Raw genomic sequence first — 25,829 nt, 5'->3', positions numbered from 1 at the left:
TAGGCAATGATCTCGGGTGTTTCATCTTTGCTTCCCACACACATTAAAACACTTGAGATATATGCTGGTTCTGAAGGTGAATTTTGAATTGTTCATTTGACTGTAAAATTTGCAATATTCACTATGTTGATTAGTAGCAGATCACAGGATTTTGTTTCTGTGGCCTAACTGGGTGGTTTATATAATTAATCCACACAGAGAACTATAAATATTACAATTGACTGTACACTTCAAAATCACCCTGTGCTTATTAGCTACCTAAATCATTCAGTCAGGGAACAGATCACTATGTGACTTGTGTAATGAAAAAGCACGGTACAAATTATGACTTCTACATTCACTTGTGAGAACTGCAAGTATGACAGTCTGCAGGCAGAGAATTATTCAGCTGAAGAAAGTTATGGATTGATTCATAGATTCGAAAGCCAGAAGGGACCACTGTGGTTATCTAGTCCAGGGTTTCTCAAACCATGGGTCAAGACCCAACATTGGGTTACAGTCACCAGAATGTTTCAAAGGGTCACATGGCAGCTTCTGTGGCTCCTGTCCCATGGTGCTGGCTGGCTGGGCTGCCTGTTCCAGGCACTGCAACCTCTGGGGTCCCAGCACCATTCAGGTTTGGCCCAGCTGTCAAGATGACAGGAGTCTGGATAGGCCAAATTGGAGTGAGTGGCACAGAAACCCCATGAGCCAAGTCACAACTCCACTCACATGAATTTGGTCCAGTCAGGTGAGCGGGGCCTGAGCAGTGCTGCAGCCCCAGAGGTTGCAATGCCTGGAGTGGAGAGCCAAGCCAAGCCAGTCCCACACCGCACTGGAGCTGTAAGAGCTGCCACTGTGGGGTGAGTGCCAGGCAGGACCCAACCTCTCCCTGGGGTAGACATGCCAAACCTGGAAAAAAAAAACGCAGAAATTGGGCTTGTTTTTGGCTTCATTGGCTTGTGATTTGCTTGTTGGCTAGTTTTTGGCTTGTAGTTTGTTGCTTGTTTGGCTTGTGGCTTGTAGCTTGTTGAAGCTTGTAGTAAGCAGGAGCAAGGCAGGGAGAGAGTCAGGGGTGCACAGCAGGTCCAACACAGACCCAGACTGCATGCCAGGGGGATCTAGTCATATAGAGTTTTGGGGTTCTTAGGGACTGGCTTGTTTTAGCCTTGTTTTGAAATGGAATTCGCTTGATTTTTGGCTTATTGTGAAAGTCAGGGTGCTTATTTACCACGTGAAAGTTGGCAACTGTGCCCTATGGGGTAGGACCCGCCTGAAATGACCTCAGGACCTCCACCCCCAGACTATTTACTGGGTTGCAACAGGCCATAAACATTTACAAATGGATCCTGAGCCCAAAAAGGTTGAGAACCACTGCTCTAGTCTAATTTTCTGTGGGAGAGAGGCCACTGGACTTCTGAATGAATTCCTGTTTGATTGCTTTGGATAACAAATGTATCTGAGAATTTCATATTCTACTCAGTGAAATTTGTTGCATATATTATCAACTATGAAAAAAGAAAAGGAGTACTTGTGGCAGCTTAGAGACTAACTCACCAGCAACCACACTCACCAGCAACCACACAACAGAACCACTAACTCACCAGCAACCACACAACAGAACCACTAACCCAGGAACTTATCCTTGCAACAAAGCCCATTGCCAACTGTGTCCACATATCTACTCAGGGGACACCATCATAGGGCCTAATCACATCAGCCACAATATCAGAGGCTCGTTCACCTGCACATCTACCAATGTGATATATTCCATCATGTGCCAGCAATGCCCCTCTGCCATGTACATTGGTCAAACTGGACAGTCTCTACTTAAAAAAATAAATGGACACAAATCAGACGTCAAGAATTATAACATTCAAAAACCAGTCAGAGAACACTTCAATCTCTCTGGTCACTCGCTTACAGACCTAAAAGTGGCAATACTTCAACAAAAAAACTTCAAAACCAGACTCCAGTGAGAGACTGCTGAATTGGAATTAATTTGCAAACTGGATACAATTAACTTAGGCTTGAATAGAGTCTGGGAGTGGATGGGTCATTACACAAAGTAAAACTATTTCCCCATGTTTATCTCCCCCCACTCCCTACTGTTCCTCAGACGTTCTTGTCAACTGCTGGAAATGGCCCACCTTCATTATCACTACAAAAGGTCACCCCTCCACCCCCCCACGCTCTCCTGCTGGTAATAGCTCACCTTAAGAGATCACTCTGGTTACAGTGTGTATGGTAACACCCATTGTTTCATGTTCTCTATGTATATAAATCTCCCCACTGTATTTTCCACTGAATGCATCCGATGAAGTGAGCTGTAGCTCATGAAAGCTCATGCTCAAATAAATTTGTTAGTCTCTAAGGTACCACAAGTCCTCCTTTTCTTCTTGCGAATACAGACTAACATGGCTGCTACTCTGAAACCTACCAATTATGAATTATTCACTCAGCTATCGTCTTTATACTCTGTTACCCACTGTATTACACCTTAGCGCTGTTAAATTCAATCCACAACTTCCAGATTATTACTAGAAATGTGAAATAAAACTCAGCCTGAAACCTAGCCCTGAGGTCCCCTACTCTGGTATCCAAGCCAATGTGAATTCATGTTTCAAGAGAAATTGTGCAACGTGCCATGTCAAATTCTTTGCTAATGTCTAATCGTGTCTAAAACCTCACATCTGAACACCTCCAAGCTTTAAATCTCAGAATGCTGGAGCTGCATTTTCAAGTCAAGTTTTCCTCAGCTTTATTTATCACTAGAGAGCTTCGTAATTACAGTCCCCCATGACTACATTATCTTATAGTATCAAACTCCTTAATGATAATAGGTCCAGGAATTTTCTGCTCTCACTTCCAGTCTTGATGGGTCTGTAGCAGAGGCCCAAAATAATTTCTCGTTTACTTTTTATTTTTTGTAACTTTATGCAAACTAGTTCACTAGTTGGATTTTTTCCCCACACTGTATTTAAGCAACACTACTAAGTACAACATTATTTATTTTTTCCTAAGCGTTCAATTTCAGCTCTTTGATGCTATACAATCAGTTCAAGGGCTGGGAGACTTTAAATGCTCATTGAATTCCATCCACAGTTTAACACTTACATTTTCCAGCAGTTTATCTCCCTTGCCACAGACACAGTTCCAAATCCCTTCACAAGCACCTTCAAGACAAGTGATGCATACAGTCTGAAACCATTTGAGGCAATGATCGCAGACACATGCTCTTTGCTGTTTAAACACTGAGTTTTCGTTCTGCAGTTTCAAGATGCAGATCGTGCCTGTGTCACAAACATAATGAAGTCACATGTAAACTTAATACCAGTATTCAGACATTTGGTGTTGTCACGTGAATGCTGTAAATCAGCAGCAATTCAAATTAGTCTGCTAAAAGCTTTTGGACAATTAACTGCAGTTGATACTTTTACATAATTGCTGTAGTACTTTGGGAATCTGCAGTACTGTCCTGATCTCCAGGGCATGAGCAGGAAGATGCTGCTGTCATTACAATGTTCACTCACCCCTGGCAAACTAATTGCCTTGCACTTGCTGACTGCTTTCAGTTTGACAGCCAAGCTGCGGTTGAGGGGAGCTCTACTGGGTTTAATTGTCTCTTGCCATAGTATTCTGGCAAGGTTAACTCTTTTAGCCTCTTTATGTAGCAACAATGGTCTAGCACGATATGCTCAGTATCGGTACTGGGGGTGAAAGCTACACATGTATTTGCAGAATACAAAACAGACAACCTTTAAACACTGGCACACACACCCCCTAAAGTGGTGGGGAAAAAGATCTGAGTAAAACTGGATGTTATTGCTCAGGTTATTCGTATTCATTGACTTTCTGAGAACAAGTTGCTTGTCACTGCAGCATTGCCATGGTGATGTGCTGTAGTTGTTTGTTTTCAAATAGGGTGACTGCTTTTTGTTGTCTATGTTCATTAGTATTACGGTGAAACCTAGAGTCCCAAATCTCAACTGGGGCCGCAGTGTGTTAGGCGCTGTACAAACTGAGCAAGAGACAGTGCCTGCCCTGAAGCCAGACAAAGTTTGCCTCTAGAATACAGAGACACAGACGGATGAATTGACTAGTTCAAGCCACATCAAGGTCACTGGGAGAGTAGGGAATAGAACCTGGATACCCTGACTCTCAGTGTTCTAGCCACTGGACCATGCTGTCCTTAACCTTCTGTCACAATTTCAGGGCACCTGAATTCCCCTTCTGTGGCCACTGAGGTCACTCACTTTGGGCTTCCATCTCCCAGCCATCATCGCTGTTGGGTGAGAACTGCATCTCACTCCCTCCTGACTGGAGTTCTTGGGACCACTTGGCTCCTGCCAACACTGTGATAGTCCCAGAAAGCCAGACTGCTTAAACAGGCCAGGGCCTGTATTTTACTTTCTCTGCAAGGGTTATCAACAGTGTATTGCCTGAAGTTATAAGTCACCACACAGCTCCTTCTGAACAGGCACATTTACTCTTAAGCAGTGATGGATTAGCTACTGGGCCAACAGGCCTGTGAGCAGGGGCCCCAGTCTACTGGGGGGCCCTGGAAAAAATTCACCACCAGGCAGTGGAAGCCTGGAGCCCCAGCTGTGGGGCAGGGGAAGACCCCCCCAGTGCCCCCCCCGCCACACGGCAGCCATCGCAGGACGGGGAAGCCCGCCCTGTGGCTCCAAACCCCATCCCGGATGGTAGCTGCGGGACAGGGGAAGCCCCTCTCCCCAGGGGCTCCTGACCCTATCCCCAGCAGAAGCCCCCAGGTGGGGGAAGCTCCAGCGTCCCAACCCATCTCTGGAAGAAGCCGCGCCTGACTCCGCTCTCTGGCACAAATGCCGGGCAGGGTGGGAGAAGCCCCAGCACCCCGACCCTGGTCTCCACAGAAGCGTGGGGGGTGGCAGTGGAAACCTGAGCACATGAGCCCCTGCTGTGGCTCTGGGACTGGAGGACCTCTTGCTCCCCACTGCACTCTGGGGCCAGGGCCCAGGGACAGAGCTTCTCCGGTCTTGGGGTTGCGGGTGGGTGCAGAAATGAGCACAAGGGGTTGCGGGGCTGCAGTCGGAGTGGGGGAGGCAGAATACAATAAAGCCTATCAAGGATATTGCAGGAAATTGCCTTATCTATAGAATATCATAGAATATCAGGGTTGGAAGGGACCCCAGAAGGTCATCTAGTCCAACCCCCTGCTCAAAGCAGGACCAATTCCCAGTTAAATCATCCCAGCCAGGGCTTTGTCAAGCCTGACCTTAAAAACCTCTAAGGAAGGAGATTCTACCACCTCCCTAGGTAACGCATTCCAGTGTTTCACCACCCTCTTAGTGAAAAAGTTTTTCCTAATATCCAATCTAAACCTCCCCCACTGCAACTTGAGACCATTACTCCTCGTTCTGTCATCTGCTACCATTGAGAACAGTCTAGAGCCATCCTCTTTGGAACCCCCTTTCAGGTAGTTGAAAGCAGCTATCAAATCCCCCCTCATTCTTCTCTTCTGCAGGCTAAACAATCCCAGCTCCCTCAGCCTCTCCTCATAACTCATGTGTTCCAGTCCCCTAATCATTTTTGTTGCCCTTCGCTGGACTCTCTCCAATTTATCCACATTTCTCTGTCAAATGCTTAGCACTTTACAAATAAAGAAGAAGAAATAGTCCTTGTCCTACACACATTGCAATCTAGTTCTGACACAAATAGTACAGGGAGATGGTACAGGAATTGAACAGTGGTCATTTTTTTTATGGTCTTGGTATGTCAGAAGAAGCAGGGGGAAAGAAATCTTTGACCCAGCTGCGCCTGTCTTTTATCTGTGCCTGAGCTCCAGAATAGAACTGCCAGCCACAGTGCAGCACTTTGGGCCATGGACCCCTTCAAAACACAGCCCTTGTTCTGTTGCTGAAGAACACACTCCTCTCGTGATGATGTAGGAATGTGCTGAGAAAGCAGAAGGAAACCTTTGGAAGAGGGAGCAGGCTCTGCAGGTATGGAGCAGAGAAACGAGCCCCGCTTCTATAAGCCAACAGACAGGAAGGTCCAAAGTGCCTGTTTCACCGATGCTGTCTACCTTGTGTAGTCATTCAGGCCAAAGCAACTTCTATGACAAAGTCTACCATTCTGAATTTGCACTTCACACTGGTCCGAATAACAGCACAAGGTGCAAGGCGACAGAGAACCGCGCCCTAAGCCTTTGCCCACAGAGTCTGTATTTTAGTACCTATCCAGGTAGTTTTAGATGAATTCAAGAAAGGAGAAGAGATATTGTAAAAAAATTTTAAATAATAGCCTGGAATTTTAAAGATGAATGGCGCAATATAAAAATGTCCTCCCTGAATATTGTTTTCTGTTACCTCTGAAAGCCATCTGCAGAGTAGCAAACCACGCACTACTGCAGCTCTTTTCTATACCGGTGATTGTTTAATAGGTGAAAGATTTTTTCTTTTTAGCTGGTATAGAATATGACCCAAGATTTGCATCCATTTGGGCTAACATTGCATTTCTTCCCCAGTTGGTATGCTGGAATCTGAAAGGGTGCCTACAGACCTGCCAAGATATTAGCATGGAAAAATTATTAAAAAAAGTCCCTGTACATTCAGACCTTTTCACAGGAATTAGGACATTGAAAAGTAGGTTTGTCCAATAACAGAAATGAGGATCCTTCATTCTTAAGCTCTGATCCTTGATGGGTCTGCAATGATGTATTTGCTGACATAGTAACTATTTTCTTAACGTGGTTTTTGGTATATGTATATTACAGGAGTAGAACTGCCTTTGAGAGAAGTAAAACAGACGTGTTCAGAATAAAAACCAACAATGTTGGACAAATAAAGAAGATAAGGTATCGTGTAATATTATCACTACTATACCCAGTACATCAAGATGCCCGGGTTGAGCTCTCAGCCTCGGCTGGGATCACAGTGGAGCTCTCAGCCCTGGCGGGAGCTCTGACTCTCTGGCCCCATCCCTGTTCTGCCCAAAGCCCTGCCCATGGCCCCACCCCATTCCATCTCTTCCCCTGTGCCTCTGCCCCTGTTCTGCCCACAGCCCTGCCCCTTTTCTGCCCCTTCCCCCATGGCCTCACTCTGCCTTTTCCCTCCAAAGCCCCGCCCACCGCTTGCTCCTCCCCCCCACCGCTTGCTCCTCCCCCCCCCCCCCACCGCAGCCCCGAGACTGGAAAAACTCTGTGCTCCAGAGCCGTGGTGGAGATCGAGGGCTCCTCCAGCCCTGGGGCCATGGCGGGGGAAGATTTTTCAGGGGCCCCCAAATCTGCTACTGCCCCCCCACTGGCGCAAGGTTTGGGGAGGCTTAGCCTCCAATTCGCCCTGCCCATAAATATTGTATCCAATAAGTTGATTCAATTACTTATCACTTCAGGTTCAGCCCCCTGCTTTATAGACCAGTAAACCCCACAGAGCACGAGCTGATGTCGCCAGGACTTCTTGGCAGGCTTCACAGCGCTCTGCCATACAGGAGCAGTCTCCCCATGTACCAGTTGCAACCCACTTGGCCCGGCCACCTCTCCATCAGATTTGAGTGGTGTTGTGACCATGCAGCCAGAGCAGTGCTCTGGACCACTCTGGCAGCGGCTATACTACTTTAGTATGGGACTACGGCTTAAAGGTGACCAGGCCATGGTTTCTTCCTGGCTCTCTGGCCTGTGGAACTTTGAACAAGTGCAAAAACCTACAGGGGGCATTTGCCCCCCCCCCAACCTCCCCAATTGGTGCCATTGCTCTTACCTTGCCTAATATAAAATGTGCCACTGAATCAATGTGCTAGTTGCTGTCACACCAACCAATCCAAACTCTTGGGTATATTTTGTTCCTTTGTGCTGTAGAATTGAGCATGACAACACAGGAATGAATGCAAGCTGGTTCCTGGACCGGGTGGTAGTAACTGACATGAACAGGCCTCACCTCCGTTTTTACTTTTCTTGCAACAACTGGCTGAGCAAGGATGAGGGCGATGGCCTTTATGTCAGAGATCTGATTGGCAGCCTAAACCCCATGGATGTGCCCAAAGGTAAGTGTTTCTAGAGAAGCTGGATGATGTGGTTCATTGTCAGTAGAAGAGCAAGTGTAGTCCAGTCTGATTACGCATCATTGGAAGAAAGATGGTCACAATTCTGACCATGAATATGAAGGGTTTCCAAATTCTGGTAGCATTCTACAAGCAGCCTTTCTATAGACTCCAGCCTCTTCTCTGTAACTCTGCACCAGTTCTCAGATGCCTTGGGGAGAATGTGGATTATATCATTATTGAAATTGGTGCCTGTTTTTGAGAGTGCTTTAAGTAATGATGTTGAAAAGAGGCCAGGACAGCTTGCGAAGCTGACATTAGTATGTATGCCGGGTGGTGACATACAGTGTACATAACATGAGTAGGGATCTGATCTGGGACCAAGATATGAAAGTTGAACCTGCGGACTAACCTGCAGGTTGTGTGTGTCAGTAGCTCACCTCCAACTGCTAATGGGCAACCTCACGTTGAACTTCCCGTGCCCACCCTGTGAGTATGCCAGTACAGTCTAGATTTGGGCATGGAGATTGAACGAGCATCTCCCCCTCCGACTGGCTTTGAGGGAAGGGCTGTGGGTGGGGGAAGCTTGTGCTTCTGTTACATACCAAACATCTTCAGTGGATAAGTAATGGACTTCTTGCTCCGGTGCTGTCAATCAGGTCTTTGTGCCTCAGTTTCCACATATGTAAAGTTGGGATAATATTTACTCCACCTTCATAAAGTGCTTTGAGATCCTTCAGTGATAGGTGCTTGGCAGGGGGTATGTGAACTCCACACCAACCAGGAACGGTTAATGACCTGCTGTGGGCTCAGTCAGCCTCACTCACTTCACCTGCTTGAGCTGTCAGGCTTAGAGTGGGTCGTTGAAAGGAGAGAGCCAACTCAGTTGGGGATGGAGAGGGTGGGAGAGCAGGCTGACAGCTCCCAAGCCATGTGAGAAGCCTGTGTGGGGAGCTGATTAGCAGACTTCAGACAGCCAGGGCCACCCTGCCGGAGGGTAGGACTGACACCAGCTGTTAGTCTGAGGTTTACCAGGTGGTGGGTGTTAAGGCAAGCTGCTGCAGCTAGGGTCTGCCTGAAAGGAAGGGGGCTGAAAACTGAGCCCAGCAGGGATGAAGGTTCTTTTGGTTTGGGGTTTTGTTGAACCTTGCCTTGGGATATGTCTGCACTGCAGCTGGGCACCTCCCAGCCCAGGTAGACAGACTCGAGCTAGCACATTAAGAACAGCAGTGTGGATGTTGGGGCTCTGGCACAGACTTGGGGTGGCCACCTGAGTTCAAACCCAGGGGGTCAGGTGGGCTTAAGAGCCCGAGCTGCTGCTGAGCCACAATGACCACACTGCTATTTTTAGCACGCTAGCTCGAGCCCCACTAGAATGAGTCTGGCCACCTGGGCTGAGTGGCTCGGTCCCAGCTGCATTGTTGAACTCCCTCAGTGACCGGGCAGGAGTGCTAAGCCACATCCATAAGTGATATGTGCTGAAGAGTCCATTGGGGAAACTGAGGCAGGGCTTCTGCAGTGCCACGCCATACCTTGAGGGGCATGCAGGGATGGCACCTCCCCCATAGTGCTGTTTAAGTAAAAATTATTATTGTTCTTATGGTGACTAGGGTTCCATCAGAAGTGACCTGATGGAGATAATCTATTCTTCCTGTTACTAATGCCATAACACTGATTGTTCTTGCACTGTGTTCTTAAAGAATTTTGTCCCTCTAATGAGTTGTGTCTTTCTAAGGGAGGTGTTTATGCATGAAAGAAATATGAAATATCCTTTAATACTCGTAAGTGAGTAAAAATGCATGTGGGAGCCAATTATAAGAGCAGGACCCTGCAGGATCTGAATGAGACAATGTCTGGAGCCACTCAGCCAAAAATCCACCCAGTGACTACATACCTCCCATTGTGACTGTGTGCTCTGATATGTTTTGCTGCTTCTATATTCCATTTAGTCTGTGAACTAGAAGAGTTCATGATACTTTAGAGGGATTGCAGGGAGGTAGCATATGATTCGAAGCAGTGCTCAATCAAAGAGAGATTCCTCAAGGGCGAGCAAATTGCCCAAGCTATTTCTCAGTGGATCCTTTAAATGACACAACCGTTTCCTTGAATCCAGTATTGTTCCTTTTTGGGGTGGCTGATTCGAATTTAAGTGTGTGATTTCCTGCACCCTCTTCAAAGGCCCGTCTCTCTGCTTATGTGGACTTACACAGTCAAGAGGGACGGAAAAGGCTCACAGACCAGACCCTCAGCTGGTGTAAATCGACATTGTGCCACTGATTTCAGTGGAGCGATCTTGATTTTCACCACATGATGATCTTGTCCCATGTATTTATCTGTCTAATGAAGTGGTTTCATCTTCTGTACTGGCCAACTACACTGTATTTGGTGCTGTACATGCAAAATGGATGTAAATAACATGGTTCCTGTCCCAAGGAACTTGCACAGGTACAAGGAGAGAGGCCATAGAAATTTCTACAGAAACGTTTGCCATCATGTCATCTATTTAGCTTATTTTATCTGCTAGAAAATCATCCTTTGAAATTCTGCAACCTGTAAATGACACAATTGTCCAGATGAACCTGGGGAGTTGGATCTAGTCCAGAGATAAGAGTGAAATGAGGAAAGGATTGGACGCCTTCCAGGCATTAGGTATGACTTTGTAACAGAAGAGGACTAACTCAGCTGTGTTAGGTTGCAATTCTGCTTGAACCATAATTAATGAAAGATAAGTGTTCACAGGCTGCTGAGGTGAACTGTCAACCTGTCAAACATTCATGTAAACTTATCTGAATTCATTTAGCTCCAGCTGAATCATGAAGGTCTGAAATGAGATTGTGGTATGATTTTCCTTGTACACACAAGCTGTTTGCCCTAAGAGTCTTTTTTTTTTTTTAATCTGAAAAGGATGAAACAGAGACATTTAATCCTGTCTCACTGGTATTTTCCAGGCTACTAGGCAAATGAATAATTAAGTGCACAGGTGATTGTGTGTCTGTCTGTCTGTCTGTGTGTAGCTAAAGATTAGTTATTCCTGACAAAAGCCATGTTCTGACTGGCAGAGTACAAGACAGGAATTCTTGTCTCTGATGGATGAATTTTCTGATTCCTTCTGTTCTCGTTTCTTGTATCATTTTTTCCCCTCTTGGGAGCCTTCAGTCCTTCTTTGTGAACATTCTAGGCACAGATGCTGGCGACTGGGTTTTCTTACTCTTCTCTCCACCTACAACTGCAGTAGTGAACTGATAAATTCTCCTGTGGTATGCAGACTCTCATCCTCCCTTTTTCTCCACCCCCTTTCACACAGCATATTCAACTGGCTCTGTCCTATGGCCTTTGTCTGGAGGTTTCCCGCACCTTTCACGATTGATGGTTTATTTTTCAGTCATGAAATACATAGGTGACTGCTTAGAAGTGCAGGTTTTCTGTCACTTGTCTGAGATCTGGACTGTAGGAAACAATACATTGTGAGGGGGAGACTTTCGTGATTTTTGAAGAATTTCAATATTTTTCTGTAGAGCGTTCACCTTTCAACAGCCTCTCTACTCTGTATATTGTGGGGTTGTTACAGCTTTACTATAAACACACTGGTTTTCACTTGCAGAGGTATTCATTTGGGATTGAATTCACCCCGTGCATAGCCCTATGTACCGCTTAAGTCACACCTAACACCTCAGAACAGGGATTTAAGTAGTGCCATAAGCCTTCTGTACGGGCGGGATTTCACCCTCTCTCTTACAAAATCAGAATTCCAGCCAGAATGCAACGGGATCTACAAAGCTGCCATTTCCTTGATCCACCTTCCTTTGTTTGTATTGATTTAAAAATTGTTAGATTTTTAAAATCTTTCTTTCAGAGTAAGTTCTTACCTGTGTTACTAACCAATTATTAAAACCCAAAGGATTGTTACAAATCAAATGTTTATGCTCTGTGTTTATTTGCTGAGTTCCACTCAGGTTGAACAATAAAGAGACTAGTCAGCTTCTAGTTAGTTTTTGACTTCTGGTTCTCATGCTGTCAGAGTTCCCTCCCAACTCTGAACTCTAGGGTACAGATGTGGGGACCCGCATGAAAGACCCCCTAAACTTATTTCTACCAGCTTAGGGTAAAACTTCCTCAAGGCACAAACTCTTTGCCCTTGAAGGGTACGCTGCCACCACCAAGTGATTTAACAAAGAATCAGGGAAAGGACCACTTGGAGTTCCTATTCTCCCAAAATATCCCCCCAAGCCATTACACCCCCTTTCCTGGGCAGGCTTGAGAATAATATCCTAACCAATTGGTTACAAACTGATCACAGACACAAACCCCTGGGTCTTAGGACTATAGAGAAATCAGTCAGGCTCTTAAAAGAAACAGAACTTTATTAGAAAGAAAAAAGGTAAAAGAAGCACCTCTGTAAAATTAGAAGGGAAGCTAATCTCACAGGGCAATCAGATTTAAAACACAGAGAATTTCCCTCTGCGCAAAAACTTTAGAGTTACAAAAAGAAAACCAGGAATACTCTCAGCACAGAGAAAATCACAAGCCCAAACAAAAGTAAACTAACACATTTCCTTGCTAGTACTTACTAATTCTAATGGAGTTGGATTGCTTGCTTTCTTGATCTCTCTCCGGCAAGCACACAGAACAGACAGACCAAGCTTCACTCCCCCCCCCCCCGCGCCCACCCCACCAGATTTGAAAGTACCTTGTCCCCTTATTGGTCCTTTTGGTCAGGTGCCAGCTAGGTTACCGGAGCTTCTTAACCTTTTACAGGTAAAAGGATTTTGTGCCTGTGGCCAGGAGGGATTTTATAGTACTGTATACAGGAAGGTTGTTACACTTCCCTTTATATTTATGACACATGCACTAGCAAATTCTGCCAGGTTCTAGTTATAAATCCCTACAAGCACCAGTACAAGAACCTGGATAGACAGATTGACATGACTGTTCTGATGGAAATGAGGGTTTCAAAAACATTAAATGGTTACTATTAACAGTAGGCTTTTAAAAACTTAAAACAAAACATAAAAACTCCAACGACCTCCCCCTAAACTTTGAGCTGGAAGCACCTGACAGTGTCACTTGAAAGTGGAGCAGATAGAGAATCAGCTCAGGCCAGGTAAAACAGTTATTGCAATTCTGCCCCTCATTTACATAGCCCCTTTTGTTCCTTGTGCTCCACGCTATCCTCTCACCTCACTCTTCCCTTCATCCGTTTATCTCATTCTTGGATTAATGCCTTTTGCCTTGTCACCCCTTATGCTTCCATAAGTTTACCAAGTGTAACGAGTTCCCTCCGGGGTGCCACCTGGAACTGGGGTACCACTAAGCCCCCCGACCCACCATCTTAGGCTCCCTCTCACACTGTCATGCTGTGACAAGCTGCAAAGGCCTCCAGCCTGCACTTTCACCAGCAGATTATCTAGAAAATAATCAAAAAATGCAAACTAATCTTAATATACTAAATAGATTGGATATGAATAGCAGATTCTCATCCAGAGATAATACAAGCAGACTGCAGATTCTTAAGGGGCAAGATGCACTTGCTTTACAGATTGGAATCCCCAGGTGTTTCATTCACAGGCTAGAAATCTCTTTAGCCTGGGTCCAGCACTTCCCCCAGTTTAGTCTTTGCTCCTCAGGTGTTTCCAGGAGTCTTCTTGTGAGGGCAATTGAAGAACACCCGATGATGTCACTCCCTGCCTTATATAGCTTTTGCATATGATGGGAACCCTTTGTTCCCAAAACTTGGTTCCCAGACCAGCCTGTGGAAAAACACTGACATCCCAAGATGGAGTCTAGAGACATGTGGTCTCATCACATGTCCTTGTAGAGTCATTACTTGGAGGCTGTTTGTAGCATTCTCAGGAAGGCTCACCAGGTGGGAGATAAGCTTCTCCTAAGGCCTATTTTTTTTCCTAATGGCCCACTGCCCTGAATAGCCCTCCCCCCCACCACCACTATCTGGACTGAAAGCATCTTGTCTAGTGGGAGTTACTCAGGTGTAACTATATTGGAAATACAGATACATAGTCAATATTCATAACTTCAGATACAAAAATGATACACGCATACAAATAGAATAATCATATTCAGCAAATCATAACTTTTCCAATGACATCTCACATGGCATATCTTGCGTAAAATACATCATAATTATACTATAATCATATCATAATATCACTATGAAAAATATGGAGTGCTGTGTCACACCGAACACCATCTCTCTTTCCCCAAATCCTTCCTTAAGACCCATTTCTTTCACAACAATTTTCCAGGACTGGAAAATCTGATCTCCAGGATATATGTGCCAGCAGACTAAGTGACCTTGAGTGAAATCCTGGCTTCATGAGAGCCAATGGGAGTTTTGCCATTCACTTCAATTTGGCCAGTTTACTCCTTGTCTTTTTATGGCCTGACCAAAAATCTACTGAGGTCAAGGGAGTCTTTCCATTGATTTCAGTAGGCTTTGATTGGAGCCTTTGTGTGTGTGTTTATAGCACTGCACGGCCGAGCTGTGTTTTCTCTATAGTAGTAGGTTGAATTGTGGTGGGGATTGGACTGAGAGGGAGCTGCTGAGTTTGGCTGGGCCAACAACCCTTCCCTCGAACCAGGTGGAGGCTAGTTATAGTTTAAAAACTGATCTGTAGAAGCATCTTAAGCTTTGGAGGGACCCATTTTTATAAAAAAAAAATCTAACAAAATAAAAATGAACAGTAAAGATGATTAAAAATGCAACCAAAATCCATATTTTTACTCCATGAACATTGAATTGAAAAATATGGGCAAAGTTTCAAAAAAGTATTGATCAGTTTAAATAATTAAAAATAGAGATTCTCAAAAGGTGACAGTCGTGACTGTGATAGCTCAGTGACTATAGTTATTGGTTTGATGAAAAGGGTTCATCTGAAGTTCCCTGCTGAATGACCTGAGTTCCTGAGGCCTGGTCTACACTACAGAGTTAGGTCGACACAACTATGGAAGTGTCTACACTTAAATTTCGCTCTCGCCAACGTAACTGTCCCACTACGCCAACTGAACTCCACCTCCACGAGTGGAGTAGAGTCAAGGTAAATGTAGTTACGTCAACACCGTGTCAGTGTAGACACTGCGTTGCTTATGTCAACTGTTACTGGCTTTCAGGAGCCTTCCTACAATGCCCCCACACTGACAGGACGATCAATACAAGTACTCCTGCCGAGGTCGCACAGTACCAACACAAGGAGCGAAGTGTAGACAGACACAAGCGATGTAATTACTGTGGCGGCTGTATGCAGATATAAATTAGGTCGACTTAATTTTGTAGTGTAGATATGGCCTCAAGGAGAATATGTCACATTTAATGTACCTGTCAGAAAAACTTCTTTATCCTCTCCCAGCCCCCTGATCCATAAACACAGTGCCATATGCCCATGGTCCTTTGACAATTATGGTGCAACAGATTCTTATTTACCCAAACACTGCTGTTGGTAGCCCGGATTAATTTACAGCATAGATATTAATTGCAAGGAAGGGATCTTGTTCAATCTTATGTGATTTCCCTTCCCTTCATGAATTCTTAGGGTTGTGTGACTGCAATTGAACCTTTGCACAAAGGGCCTTATCTAAACTGAAGTCAATGGGAAGCTTTCCATTGGTGTCAATGGCTTTGGACCAAACCCCCATTAGGAAACGAAATTGCTGCCAACTTTCAGGGGATTGAGAATAGTAACATTAGGACATAATACATGGCTCCTGGTGTATTGCTAAAGCACCAGTGTTTGGAACTCTTTTGGATTGAGCTAAGCGGTGCCAAACAAAACATGGGAGCACCTTCACTGCACAGCCTGCATTCGAGGTGGCAGGAACCTCGCACCTTGCTTTGGAACTATTCCCATGGTTGATGTTCTCTTCCCTGTTTAGGTGAAGCTCAAAGCAGCACTGGCAGGCTGCTGTGTCCAGATCTCCTCAGCTGGAAGGAGGAGCCATCTGGTTCCTCATGTGTCCACATCAAAAAAACCAACACCAACACTGAAACAAGTTGGCTCCTTGTTGGGAGTCTGACCAGAGAGCCAATGACTGAATTGTCACAGATATTGAACTGCCTTGCCATACCTAAGAGAGGTCTATCTAGGTCAGGACTGAGAAATATTGGTAGGGAGTGAGAAGAAGTTTGTACTGTCATTGTACCTATCCTCAAAAAGAAAAGGAGGACTTGTGGCACGTTAGAGACTAACCAATTTATTTGAGCAAAAGCTTTCGTGAGCTACAGCTCACTTCAGCGGATGCATCATGAAAGCTTATGCTCAGATAAATTGGTTAGTGCCACAAGTACTCCTCTTGGGTACAGACTAACACGGCTGCTACTCTGAAACCTGTACCTATTCTATGGTTTAATGGTCTTCGTGCTCCAGGGCTGTCAATCCAAAACCTTTTGCCTTTTCACTGTGGTTTTGTCTAGATTAAGAAAAGTGGCTGGGATTTGCTAACATGCTAGCTAAACATGGCCTGATCATGACCATTTCCCTTGTAAAGCCACAGGTTAATCATTTTAACCTCAATTTAGCTGGTTGAGGTCTGCCGTAGGCTTTCCACCACATAACCTCTAGCCTACCTGCACACTAGGAATAAGGTTGTGGTTAGGCCAGGGTTATCTAGTGCATGTTAGCAGACCATGACCTAACCCAGACCTCTTTTCCTAATCTAGGTAAATCCTGTAAGAACATTCTTTTACAAAGAGAAAAAAAGGAAGCTAATTTTCAAAAGGGCCTTTTACTTTTCTAAGCCTTAAAACCAATAAAGAAGCATAAGCATCCAGAAATAAATTTATACTTTGCATTGTTTAAGTGAATACTGAATTATAGATTATAACGTTTTCATGACATCCTGCCAACGTGGCTATTCCAAACGGGTTCAGAACTAAAGACTGGTCTCCAACTGGCTCCTAGGCTCCAAAGTTGCTAAAGATCAAACACGATGGCTATAAATGTTTCAGATAACAGTTTATGCAAACCCTAACAAGGCTGCATATTTAGAATAGGACAAAATTATTACTGTACCCTGTGTGTGAGCTCAAACCATCTAACTGTTCCATTTTCTTAATTAGTGATAACTCTTTCTTTGGGGAAAGTTTAATGTTATCCAGCTTATTAATAATAAATTTGATTACAATGGAGCTGTATTATGTCTCAGAAATCTAAAAGGGCTATTGAACAAACATGTCATTCTTCTTGCTAGGAAGCAGATGTAATGCATTGTTCATCATAAACTTGAGGGAGGAAGCAGCCAGCTTAATTTAGTGTATATATTATCCTCAATGTTAAACGCACCAGGAGTTGCTCACTGATTTAAATTATTATTTTTATTATTTGGCAAAAATTTAACATTATAAATAAAGATTAGCCATATCTGTGACTACATCTAAGTAATACAGCTGCCTAAATTGCTTCCCTAAAAGAACACATCTGGCAACAAGAAATTGAATCATTATGGATGGGAACTAACAACGAATCCTCGGAGCGAGTGTATGTGAGTAAATTATTGTGAGTAAATTATTGAAGTTCAGCTGATCAAACTGAATATTGACATGGGTCTGTTACTTCTTCACATGCTTTCATAGCCACTTGTTGGTATGTTCTTGTGTAGAATGAAGGTAGTGAGATCAACCAGGGAGATTGGGACTGAGTCATTCAACAATCAGAGGAAAAGAAAGACCATGATCAATAAGGACCATAGAATACATTTTCTTCAAATTTTATTATGGTTGGACTTTATCTCCCAAACTACCCAGAACTTGTTTGTCTGGGATGTGTATCGGTATATGCAAGATTAACATGTGTTAGGTAATCAGTGAGTGTTTGAGTCGAGTCTAGACACAATCTGCGCTATTCAGAGACTAAGAATGAGGTTTGCTTGTTTGTTTGTTTTTTGCTAGGAGGAAGGCTTCACAACTCCCTTTTGTTATGTTTTAATATTAGCCAACGTGAGGAATTATGAGTTCTTGATGCAGTTAGGGCTTGAAAAGGCCATCCGTTCAGCAAAGCACTTAAGCATGTGCTTAAATTCATCCTGATTCAATGGGATTTAAGCACATGCTCAAATGCTTTGCTGAATCAGGACTTAAATATTCTAAATTGTGGCCAGTATTTCTTAATAATAGGCACAGTGCTACAAGCAATGGTATAGTAAAGCTCTTTGGACTTGGACTTGAGATAAAATTTGGTCTGATCCTGCTAGATTTTTGGCTTGATTTTGCAAACTCTCTTTATGCGGAATTCCCATTGAGTTTAATAGGAGTTTTGCACATTCTAGGGTTGCTGAATTGAGACTTTAAGTGAGGCTGAACCAATGAAAAATTATGAGAATCTTTGAAAGCTGTGAAAGTTAAGTAAAACTAAAGGAACTCAGTTCAATACACCAGTGCTTCATCTGTAGATTGCTTCTGATGAACTGTTTCACTGGAATGTCCTTATTGTATTCCATATATTCTCAGCATTTTGATGGAGATGAAGTGGGTGAGGTAATATCTTTTATTGAACCAACTTCTGTGGACCAACATAAGTTGATTCAACAAAAGATGTTACCTCACCCATCTTGTCTCTCTCATATCTTGGGGCCAACATGGGACCAACAACAGCACTGCAAAAAACATTTTGATGCACGTTTTAATTTCATACTGAGGTCACACCTGTTGGGGCTTGATCTTGTGGTCTCTGGGCTCCACAATGCTGAAATGAACAGCTGAATTAAGCACAAGAGGGTATTGGGCAAAAGGAGAATAATCATAACACTCAATGGAGGAAACAATCATTTTCCTTTTTCCATTTACTGTTAGGTTTTGTTGCATAATAGCAATCATCTCGATTGCTCTGGAGCATACTCAGAGCAAAACAACTTTTGAGACTAATTAGCTTTGTTTCAGGGTTGCTTCAGACGTAGCAGCTGTTTCTAAATGTCTGTACTGCAAAGTAATAGAAATACTCTCTGGAGTTTCTTCCCTAGTAGTACTGCATTTTGATAGGGTGATAGTCATGATCAAATTCAGTTAATAGGAAAGCATCACTGAACTCTTCATAAACATCCCCTGTCCTCCAAATGCTCTTGTACCTCCAGCGAATACACAAGCAGTCTGAATTCCCAGTTCAAATATTCAGGTGAAGAAGCTATTCACAGGTTATGAAAGCTGCCGTTCATTACAAAGGATAGTCGTCAATTGCTATTGACAGGAATTAATTATTCTGAGGCACAGAAAGGACCTGCTGATCTAATGACTTCCATATTTTTCTTGTGGGGATGGGGGAAAAGATCTTTTATTGGACATTGTGCAATGTTTTTATGCAGCAAAAAGCCAAGCCTTTCCAAAGATGCTGGAGCAATGTGTATAGTGGGGGTGCTGAGAGCCACTGACTGTAAACCCTGCATATGATGGACTCTCCTTCCAGCCACGGTATGCAACAGCACCCCTAGTTTCAGCACCTGTGAGCATCTCTCTCTGGGAGACTGAGCTGACTCCTCTTGAGATCAAGAGGAGTTTTTCCATTGACTTTAATGGCAGTTGTTCTGGGTTCTTGCTGTTTGTCTCACTCTGCCTGTTATATGGCCCCTATTATTTGTAGTCAGCAGGGAACAATTACCACCCTCCTTTCACAGTGAGCTACTGAGGCACAGAGGGTGGGATTCACAAAGGTGCTTAGTCACCGAAGCCCCCAGACTTAGGCACCAACGTTCTGATTTTAGGTGCCACTGAGATCCATAACCCCCCTGCTCGGCTGCCACTAAACCCTGTGGGCACCTAAACTTGCTTGGCACCTATGTTTTTGTGGTAAAAGTCCCCTAGGTGCCTATGTTTCTGCCTCCAAGTATGTGTACTGCAGCCTTCCCCTGGCTGTCTGGACACCTATCTCCTGCCTAAGTCCCAGGCGAATCATGAACCAGGGAAAGGTTGGTGTGACAGGTTCCCCCAGGATGCCACCTGGAACTGGGGTACCACTGAGCCCTCATACCCACCAGCCTGGGCTCCCTCTCACACTGTGCAGCTATGACAAGCTGCAAAGCCCTCCAGCCTGCACTCTCACCAGCATTCACATGGTGGGGATACACCCGACTGCAGTTACATGCAGACTCTCTAACCACCATCCTCCCAGCCTAGGACCCCAGAGCAGTACCGTCCTCCCCTAGTCAAATCTGGCCAATATATGGGTTTAATATATATGTGAAGAGGAGAATGGGGGAAGCAAACATCACAGTTGAGTGCCCTAACCACTGCACTAAGGGTGAAAAGGGAGGTCCTCCTCCTTGTCCTCGCCTTCCTCATCTCCCCATCTCCTCTGGCTGTTTTGTGTAGATCTAGGCAGTCACTGAGCATGCCTGCTGCCGTAGGCGCTGATTTTTATTTTTTCCCGGGGGCACGCCACCCCTGCTCAGCCCCGCCACTACTTCACCTCTCCCTCCGATGCCTTGCTCTTGCTTCGCCTCTTCCCGCCCCCACTCCGTCCCCTCCCCCATGGTGCCACCCTTGCTCCACCTCTTCCTGCTCCCGTTCCACCCCCTCCCTGAGGCCTCTGCATGCACACCGCTGGCTGCTCTCTGCCCTCCGCCAAACCCCTCTCCCAGCTGCCGAACAGCTGATTGGGGGCGGGCTGCTGAACAGCTGATAGGCAGGGCCCCGCAGAACAGCTGTGGCTGGTGGGTGCTGAGCACCCACTATTTTTTTCCATGGGTGCTCCAGCCCCAGATCACCCATGGAGTTGGCATCTGTGCCTGTTGGATCAGGGCCCACACACACATTAGGTGGACAAATGCCTATCTTCCCCCAGCTCGTTACTTGCTAGCAGAAAGAGGCACCTCCCTGAAGCCTGGACTTAGGCACCTATCTCTGAGAGCGGGTTGGCGCTTAGCACATACCTCTCTCATTGGCATCTCCCATGAGCTAGCTTAGGCAGTTTCCTGCTTAGCATGTGCTGGCTTTTGTGGATGGCATTCTAAGGCACCTCTCTGTCTCCATTCATTGTATAGGGCGCCTAAGTGCCTAACTCAGGCTTTGTGAATCATGGTGTATTCCTGTGATTTTTCTCAGCACTTAAAAGTTGTTGCAATGCTCAGTGCCAAATTGCCTACGTCCCTTTGTGACCAGAGAGAGAAAGTGAATTTTTGAAGGTCACATAAAGAATCTATGGCAAAGCTAGGAATTGAACATCCATCACCTGAGTCACAGGCCAATGCCTTGCCCACAGTACCATGCTTTCTTCTTCTGCTAGGGTGAATTATTCTGCTTTTCAGATTAGTTATGAGTCAATTTCTAGGGCTGCAATAAAGCTGGTGTCAGAAATCACAGGCAATAGGGCTGGCTTGTTTCTGCATGCTCCATCGCGTCTTTATGGATCCCAAACACGCGGTGGAGTAACAGTCACAGTGTTCGTCAATGTGGGGATGCATTTTAACAGACTATTCCCATGGCTGTGTTTGTAAAATGGAATTAAAATTACTAGAACTCATCTAGCTAGGTAATCACAACGCTGCCCAGAGTTAGGTCTCTGGCTTTTACCCAGTGTGCTATATATCAGATGGCTGTGCCATTGCTTGATTGTTTGACACCCTGCTGGTAACCTGCCACATTGCAGGTCATGCACAAGGAAGCTAGTCAGAAATATATAATAGAGAGCTTCACTGAGCACAGTGGGAGATGATAGCTTTAAGTAATGAAGCATAATCCTCCCTGCTTATTGCAATAGATGAGTTCGGTAGCTCGTGTTTGACGGTGCCATCTAGTGTCTGAAATAAGATTAGCTAAACTATTAGCCCTCTCCTCCCCTTCCCCCAGCACTTTCTTTCTTTTTTTTTTTAAAGTACTGATGAGATTCTTTCTTACGGAATTTCAGGAGGCAGACTTCATATATCCAATGACTGACTGACAGCTAAATGAACTGCACGGTTAATGGAATAGTGTGGCATGGCAGAAACGGCATCTGGTCAATGTCAATTTGCAAGCGGAAGGAGAGACTGAGTTTAAGCTGAATGGAAAATAAGGAAGTGGTTTTCAAATTTCTGAATGGACTGGGATGTATCCATAAGTTGTCCACAGCTACGGAAGTAAGAGTAATTTAGACCAAGTAGGGATGCTATGGAGTGACTAAATGGAATCTGTGAAATGCATTATTTATTTGTATTACGGGGGGGCTGAAAAGCCCCAGCCAAGATCAAGGCTCCATTACATTTAGTGCTGGACATGTTCCGTAGTAAGGGACAGTTCCTGCTCCAAAGGGTACAATTTAACTAGACAAGAGGGGGGAAAGGGGGATTTACACATGTAGAACTGATACCCAAAGAGAGAGAGACAGATTACTTGCCCAGGGTTTATGGGATGTCTGTGGAACAGCTGGGAATTGAGCTGAATCCCGGGCTGGTGCCAACAATCACACGACTCTCCCACTTCACAAGAAAACAAACCCTGAGCCCTTAAATGCTAGAAAACTCAATCTAACGCCAGGTGGAATTACCAGTCAGTTCACTTGGCTGTTGACAGCTGCACCCAAATTTGTTAGGAGCATACAATGCAATAAAGCACTTGACTACCACACCTCCCACTTCTTCAGTACACCCAGGCCATGTCAGTTAGTGCCACCCTCTTACTTTCCAGAGATAGCATCTATGTAACATCTCTAAGAATCCTTCCTGGGGACTGCTTTATGAGTGCTGCTTTGCTAGATGAGTTGTGTCAGTGGAAGCTGGAATGCCTGTAAGTGCACAGCATACATGATTGCATAGAAAAAGAAAAGGACAGTAGACATTATACACACATAGGATATATCCTTGCAGGTTACACGGGTTGTGCAGTAGTTACTGTGAAGATGTAGGGACATCAGGAAATAGTTGAAAGCTCTAATTTCGGAAAAGCTGAAATATGATGTTCCTTAAACACAATGTGAAATTGACATTTGTCAGCTATTCACTGAATAGCAGCCATGAAACTGACAAGAATGTCAATTTCCTTAGCGACTCTGCAGCAGGTAGCCAGCCTGACTTGTGATGGGCCCCCAGGGCTGCTAGGCTCTCTTCTCCTGCTGGGGCTCTAGAGTCTGGCAGGTGTCCTGCCATGGAGTGGGGATCTTAGCAGCCTGAAAAGACCTGTCTTTAGCAAAGGCTGCTGCCACAGAGCAGGGACCCTACCAGCTCCCAGAGCCCTGGCTTCAGCCAGGAATCTGGGGTTGGCAGGCTCTCTTCCACAGTATGGGCAAATTCCCATATTTAAAACTGTACAATTACAGGAATCAAATATGCTGGTCCATGTGACAATAACCTCCAAGATCAACAAAGAAATATATGCGTGTTTTCTTTTTTTTTTTTACAAATTACATGTATTCATGTACTGTAATTACAGCACTGGTTTGACAGATATGTCCTGTATTAGTGGGCACAGGAGGAAACTAAGTGTACCAAATGAATAATATAAAAACAATTTCATATATATCTCTGCAGATATCTAGCCTGCAGAGTGTACATTTTTATTATGATCAGATAACACTCATTTCCCAGGTGAAAGCCCAACCATGGGGCTATTGTCTATTCTGGGGTGGGATGAGGTCCCTTTCTCTGTCTCTCTCATTTTGTTGTGAAAAACTTTGAAAGGTCTAATCTTCATTCTGATGTGTAACAAAAGCAAATATTGAAATATCTTTTATTTTTTTTGTGAAACAGAATTTGTGTTGTCTGAAAGTTAACCACATGCACAAGTGTTTCTAAGATCAGGGCTATAGCACTTTAGTTTTGAAAGTTTTTTTCTTCCTCCTCTGCCTGTGCAACACGACACTTGGTCCCATCAGCTCTTCCAACTAGATGGTTGATCCATGAAGTCATTGCCTCAAATTTGCATCCTAGGAATGTCAATGAAATCTTCAAGGTATCTTATTTGGCAAGCACTTGTACAATCATATCTCTCACTGACAGGTCATGCTCCGAGAAAGTCAGGGTACTAGCTGCTGTTTTCAAAAATGGGTCCGCTCTGGCTGTGGCTTGAAGAAGTCCTCTCTGCTGTCTTGTTTGGACACTTATTCCCTGATTCTGATCCTGTAAATTGCTCTGTGCGGGATGCAACAGGGACCAGTGAGAGGTTCTGTCACTGCTTGTCCTGAAACCTCAGTGGCTTAAAATGCTTTGCTGCTATAGCTCCCTGTCTGGATGCTTCCAGCCAGCAGACAACTATGCACTGAGTATCTGTGTGATAAATAGCCCTGGTTTAGCAACTCTGACTCCAGAAGCCTGCTTGTTGCAGCACATCCACACTCTGCTCTTCACCAGCCTTGATTACTACTAGTCAAGTGACCTCAACATACCCCCCCCCATTCTGAATGTCCCCAAAACCGTCTGCTCTGAAATGTCCAGCCCCTATTGGAACATTTGGTAATAAGGTCTGTTGCTCCTTTAAAGAGACAAAAACAACAGTTTGTTGCGTTAACTGGAGTTAAACAATCACTTTGATTCAAACACAGCACTGGGTTAGTTTAGATTGAAAGTAAATGAAGTTTATTAACAAAAAGAGAGGATTGGAAGTGAGTTCAAGTGTAAGGGAGAAAGACAGAAATGGTTACCAGCAAATACATGTGAGAAAGTGAAATCCCTTGGGGCTCTTTGCCCCTCTCTTTTTTATAATCCAGTGAACCTTTGAAATGGGCCCTTCTCAAAGTCCAGTGCCCCTGCTGTGAGGAGAGGTGCCATGGAGTCTGATGGAGAAGGTTCCATGCTGGTTTCTTCCCCACTGGTGCTTTCTATCATGCATGTTGATCTGACCCTGCAGCCTCCAATATGCCAATGAATGGCTGCTTGACTGTGGTTACCAATTGTCTGTGATTGCACCTGGATGGAGGCATCAGCCTTTTTGTCTGGAAAAAACCTGTTTACCTGCACCCTAGACTTACTGGTTCAAACACATGTTAGTCCCATATTTCTTTCACATTTGTACAGTCCTTTGGGCATTTACCATACATACAACATAAAAGAATATTAATGACCACTGTGTTACTTGTTTTTCCAATGATACCTTACACGACACCTGTTAGATACAGATTATGATGTACACTGAATTGGGGTACAATGAACTGGTCAGGCCAGCTGAAATGCACTACCTAATACCAGAGCCCCTTGCTCTCTGACACTGGGATGCTCTTAGGGTCACAGCATGTTTCCCCCTTCACCAGACTGGGGACTCAAGGCCTAATAGTGTTGTTAGTAGCATGTGGGCACAGAAGTCCACCAGCAAGATCAAAGCTTTAAACTGTACCAACTCTATCTTTGGCTGTTAGAAATGAGAACTCTCTGGGGTTTGCACCTCCTGTTGTTGCATTAGCTGTACTAGCAAAAGTCTTCAAGAGTCCTCCCTACTGGGAGTCAGGTTCTGCCCTTTACTTCTTGTTGTTGATTATTAAGGGCATTTTAACTCATATTATTTTATTGTGTGCTGATGCATTTGTGAGAGGGGCTCTTCAACTGTCAACTTGATTTTTAGTCTATTTAAAAGATTAGCTGTGAGAGGTACTGTATTTGCCCCACAGCCCCCTGGCCAAATTTGTAGTTCTGCAGTTGCATTTCCTACTTGTTCAATAAAAACTCATCAACACATCTTAAAACAGGAATACTAAAGACTTGTAGCAAACTAGCCAGGAACAGTCTCTAGACCAGGAAATAATAAAAATGTACAAGTCATTTATAGGCTGTTCGTGGAGAGAGCCATCACTGAATACATTATTTGCTGCATGTTGTTCACTCAGGTCTAAATATACATGGAGCTTGCCACCTGGTATAAAGAAAGATGAGTACTGCTCCAATACAGTCAGTCGACTAAACTAGGGTGGGATTTTTAAAATTGCCAAACATTGTCC

General features: G+C 44.5%; 1 protein-coding gene across 1 annotated transcript in view; it reads left to right on the top strand.

Annotated features, from left to right (window-relative positions):
* Positions 1–25,829, top strand: part of LOXHD1 (lipoxygenase homology PLAT domains 1) — a gene marked incomplete at its 5' end in the record, with an annotated part of 327,020 nt that overhangs the window by 110,056 nt on the left and 191,135 nt on the right. The window contains 2 exons of the mRNA XM_084628053.1: positions 6,737–6,817; positions 7,817–8,001. Coding sequence (XP_084484179.1) covers positions 6,737–6,817; positions 7,817–8,001 — 266 coding nt within the window. The remainder of the gene's footprint in view (positions 1–6,736; positions 6,818–7,816; positions 8,002–25,829) is intronic.

The sequence above is a fragment of the Lepidochelys olivacea genome (assembly GCF_965140295.1).
Source record: "Lepidochelys olivacea isolate rLepOli2 genome assembly, chromosome: 5".
Taxonomy (NCBI): Eukaryota; Metazoa; Chordata; order Testudines; family Cheloniidae; genus Lepidochelys; species Lepidochelys olivacea.
The sequence above is the reverse complement of the archived record's forward strand: the minus strand, read 5'-3'. Positions and strand labels throughout refer to the sequence as shown.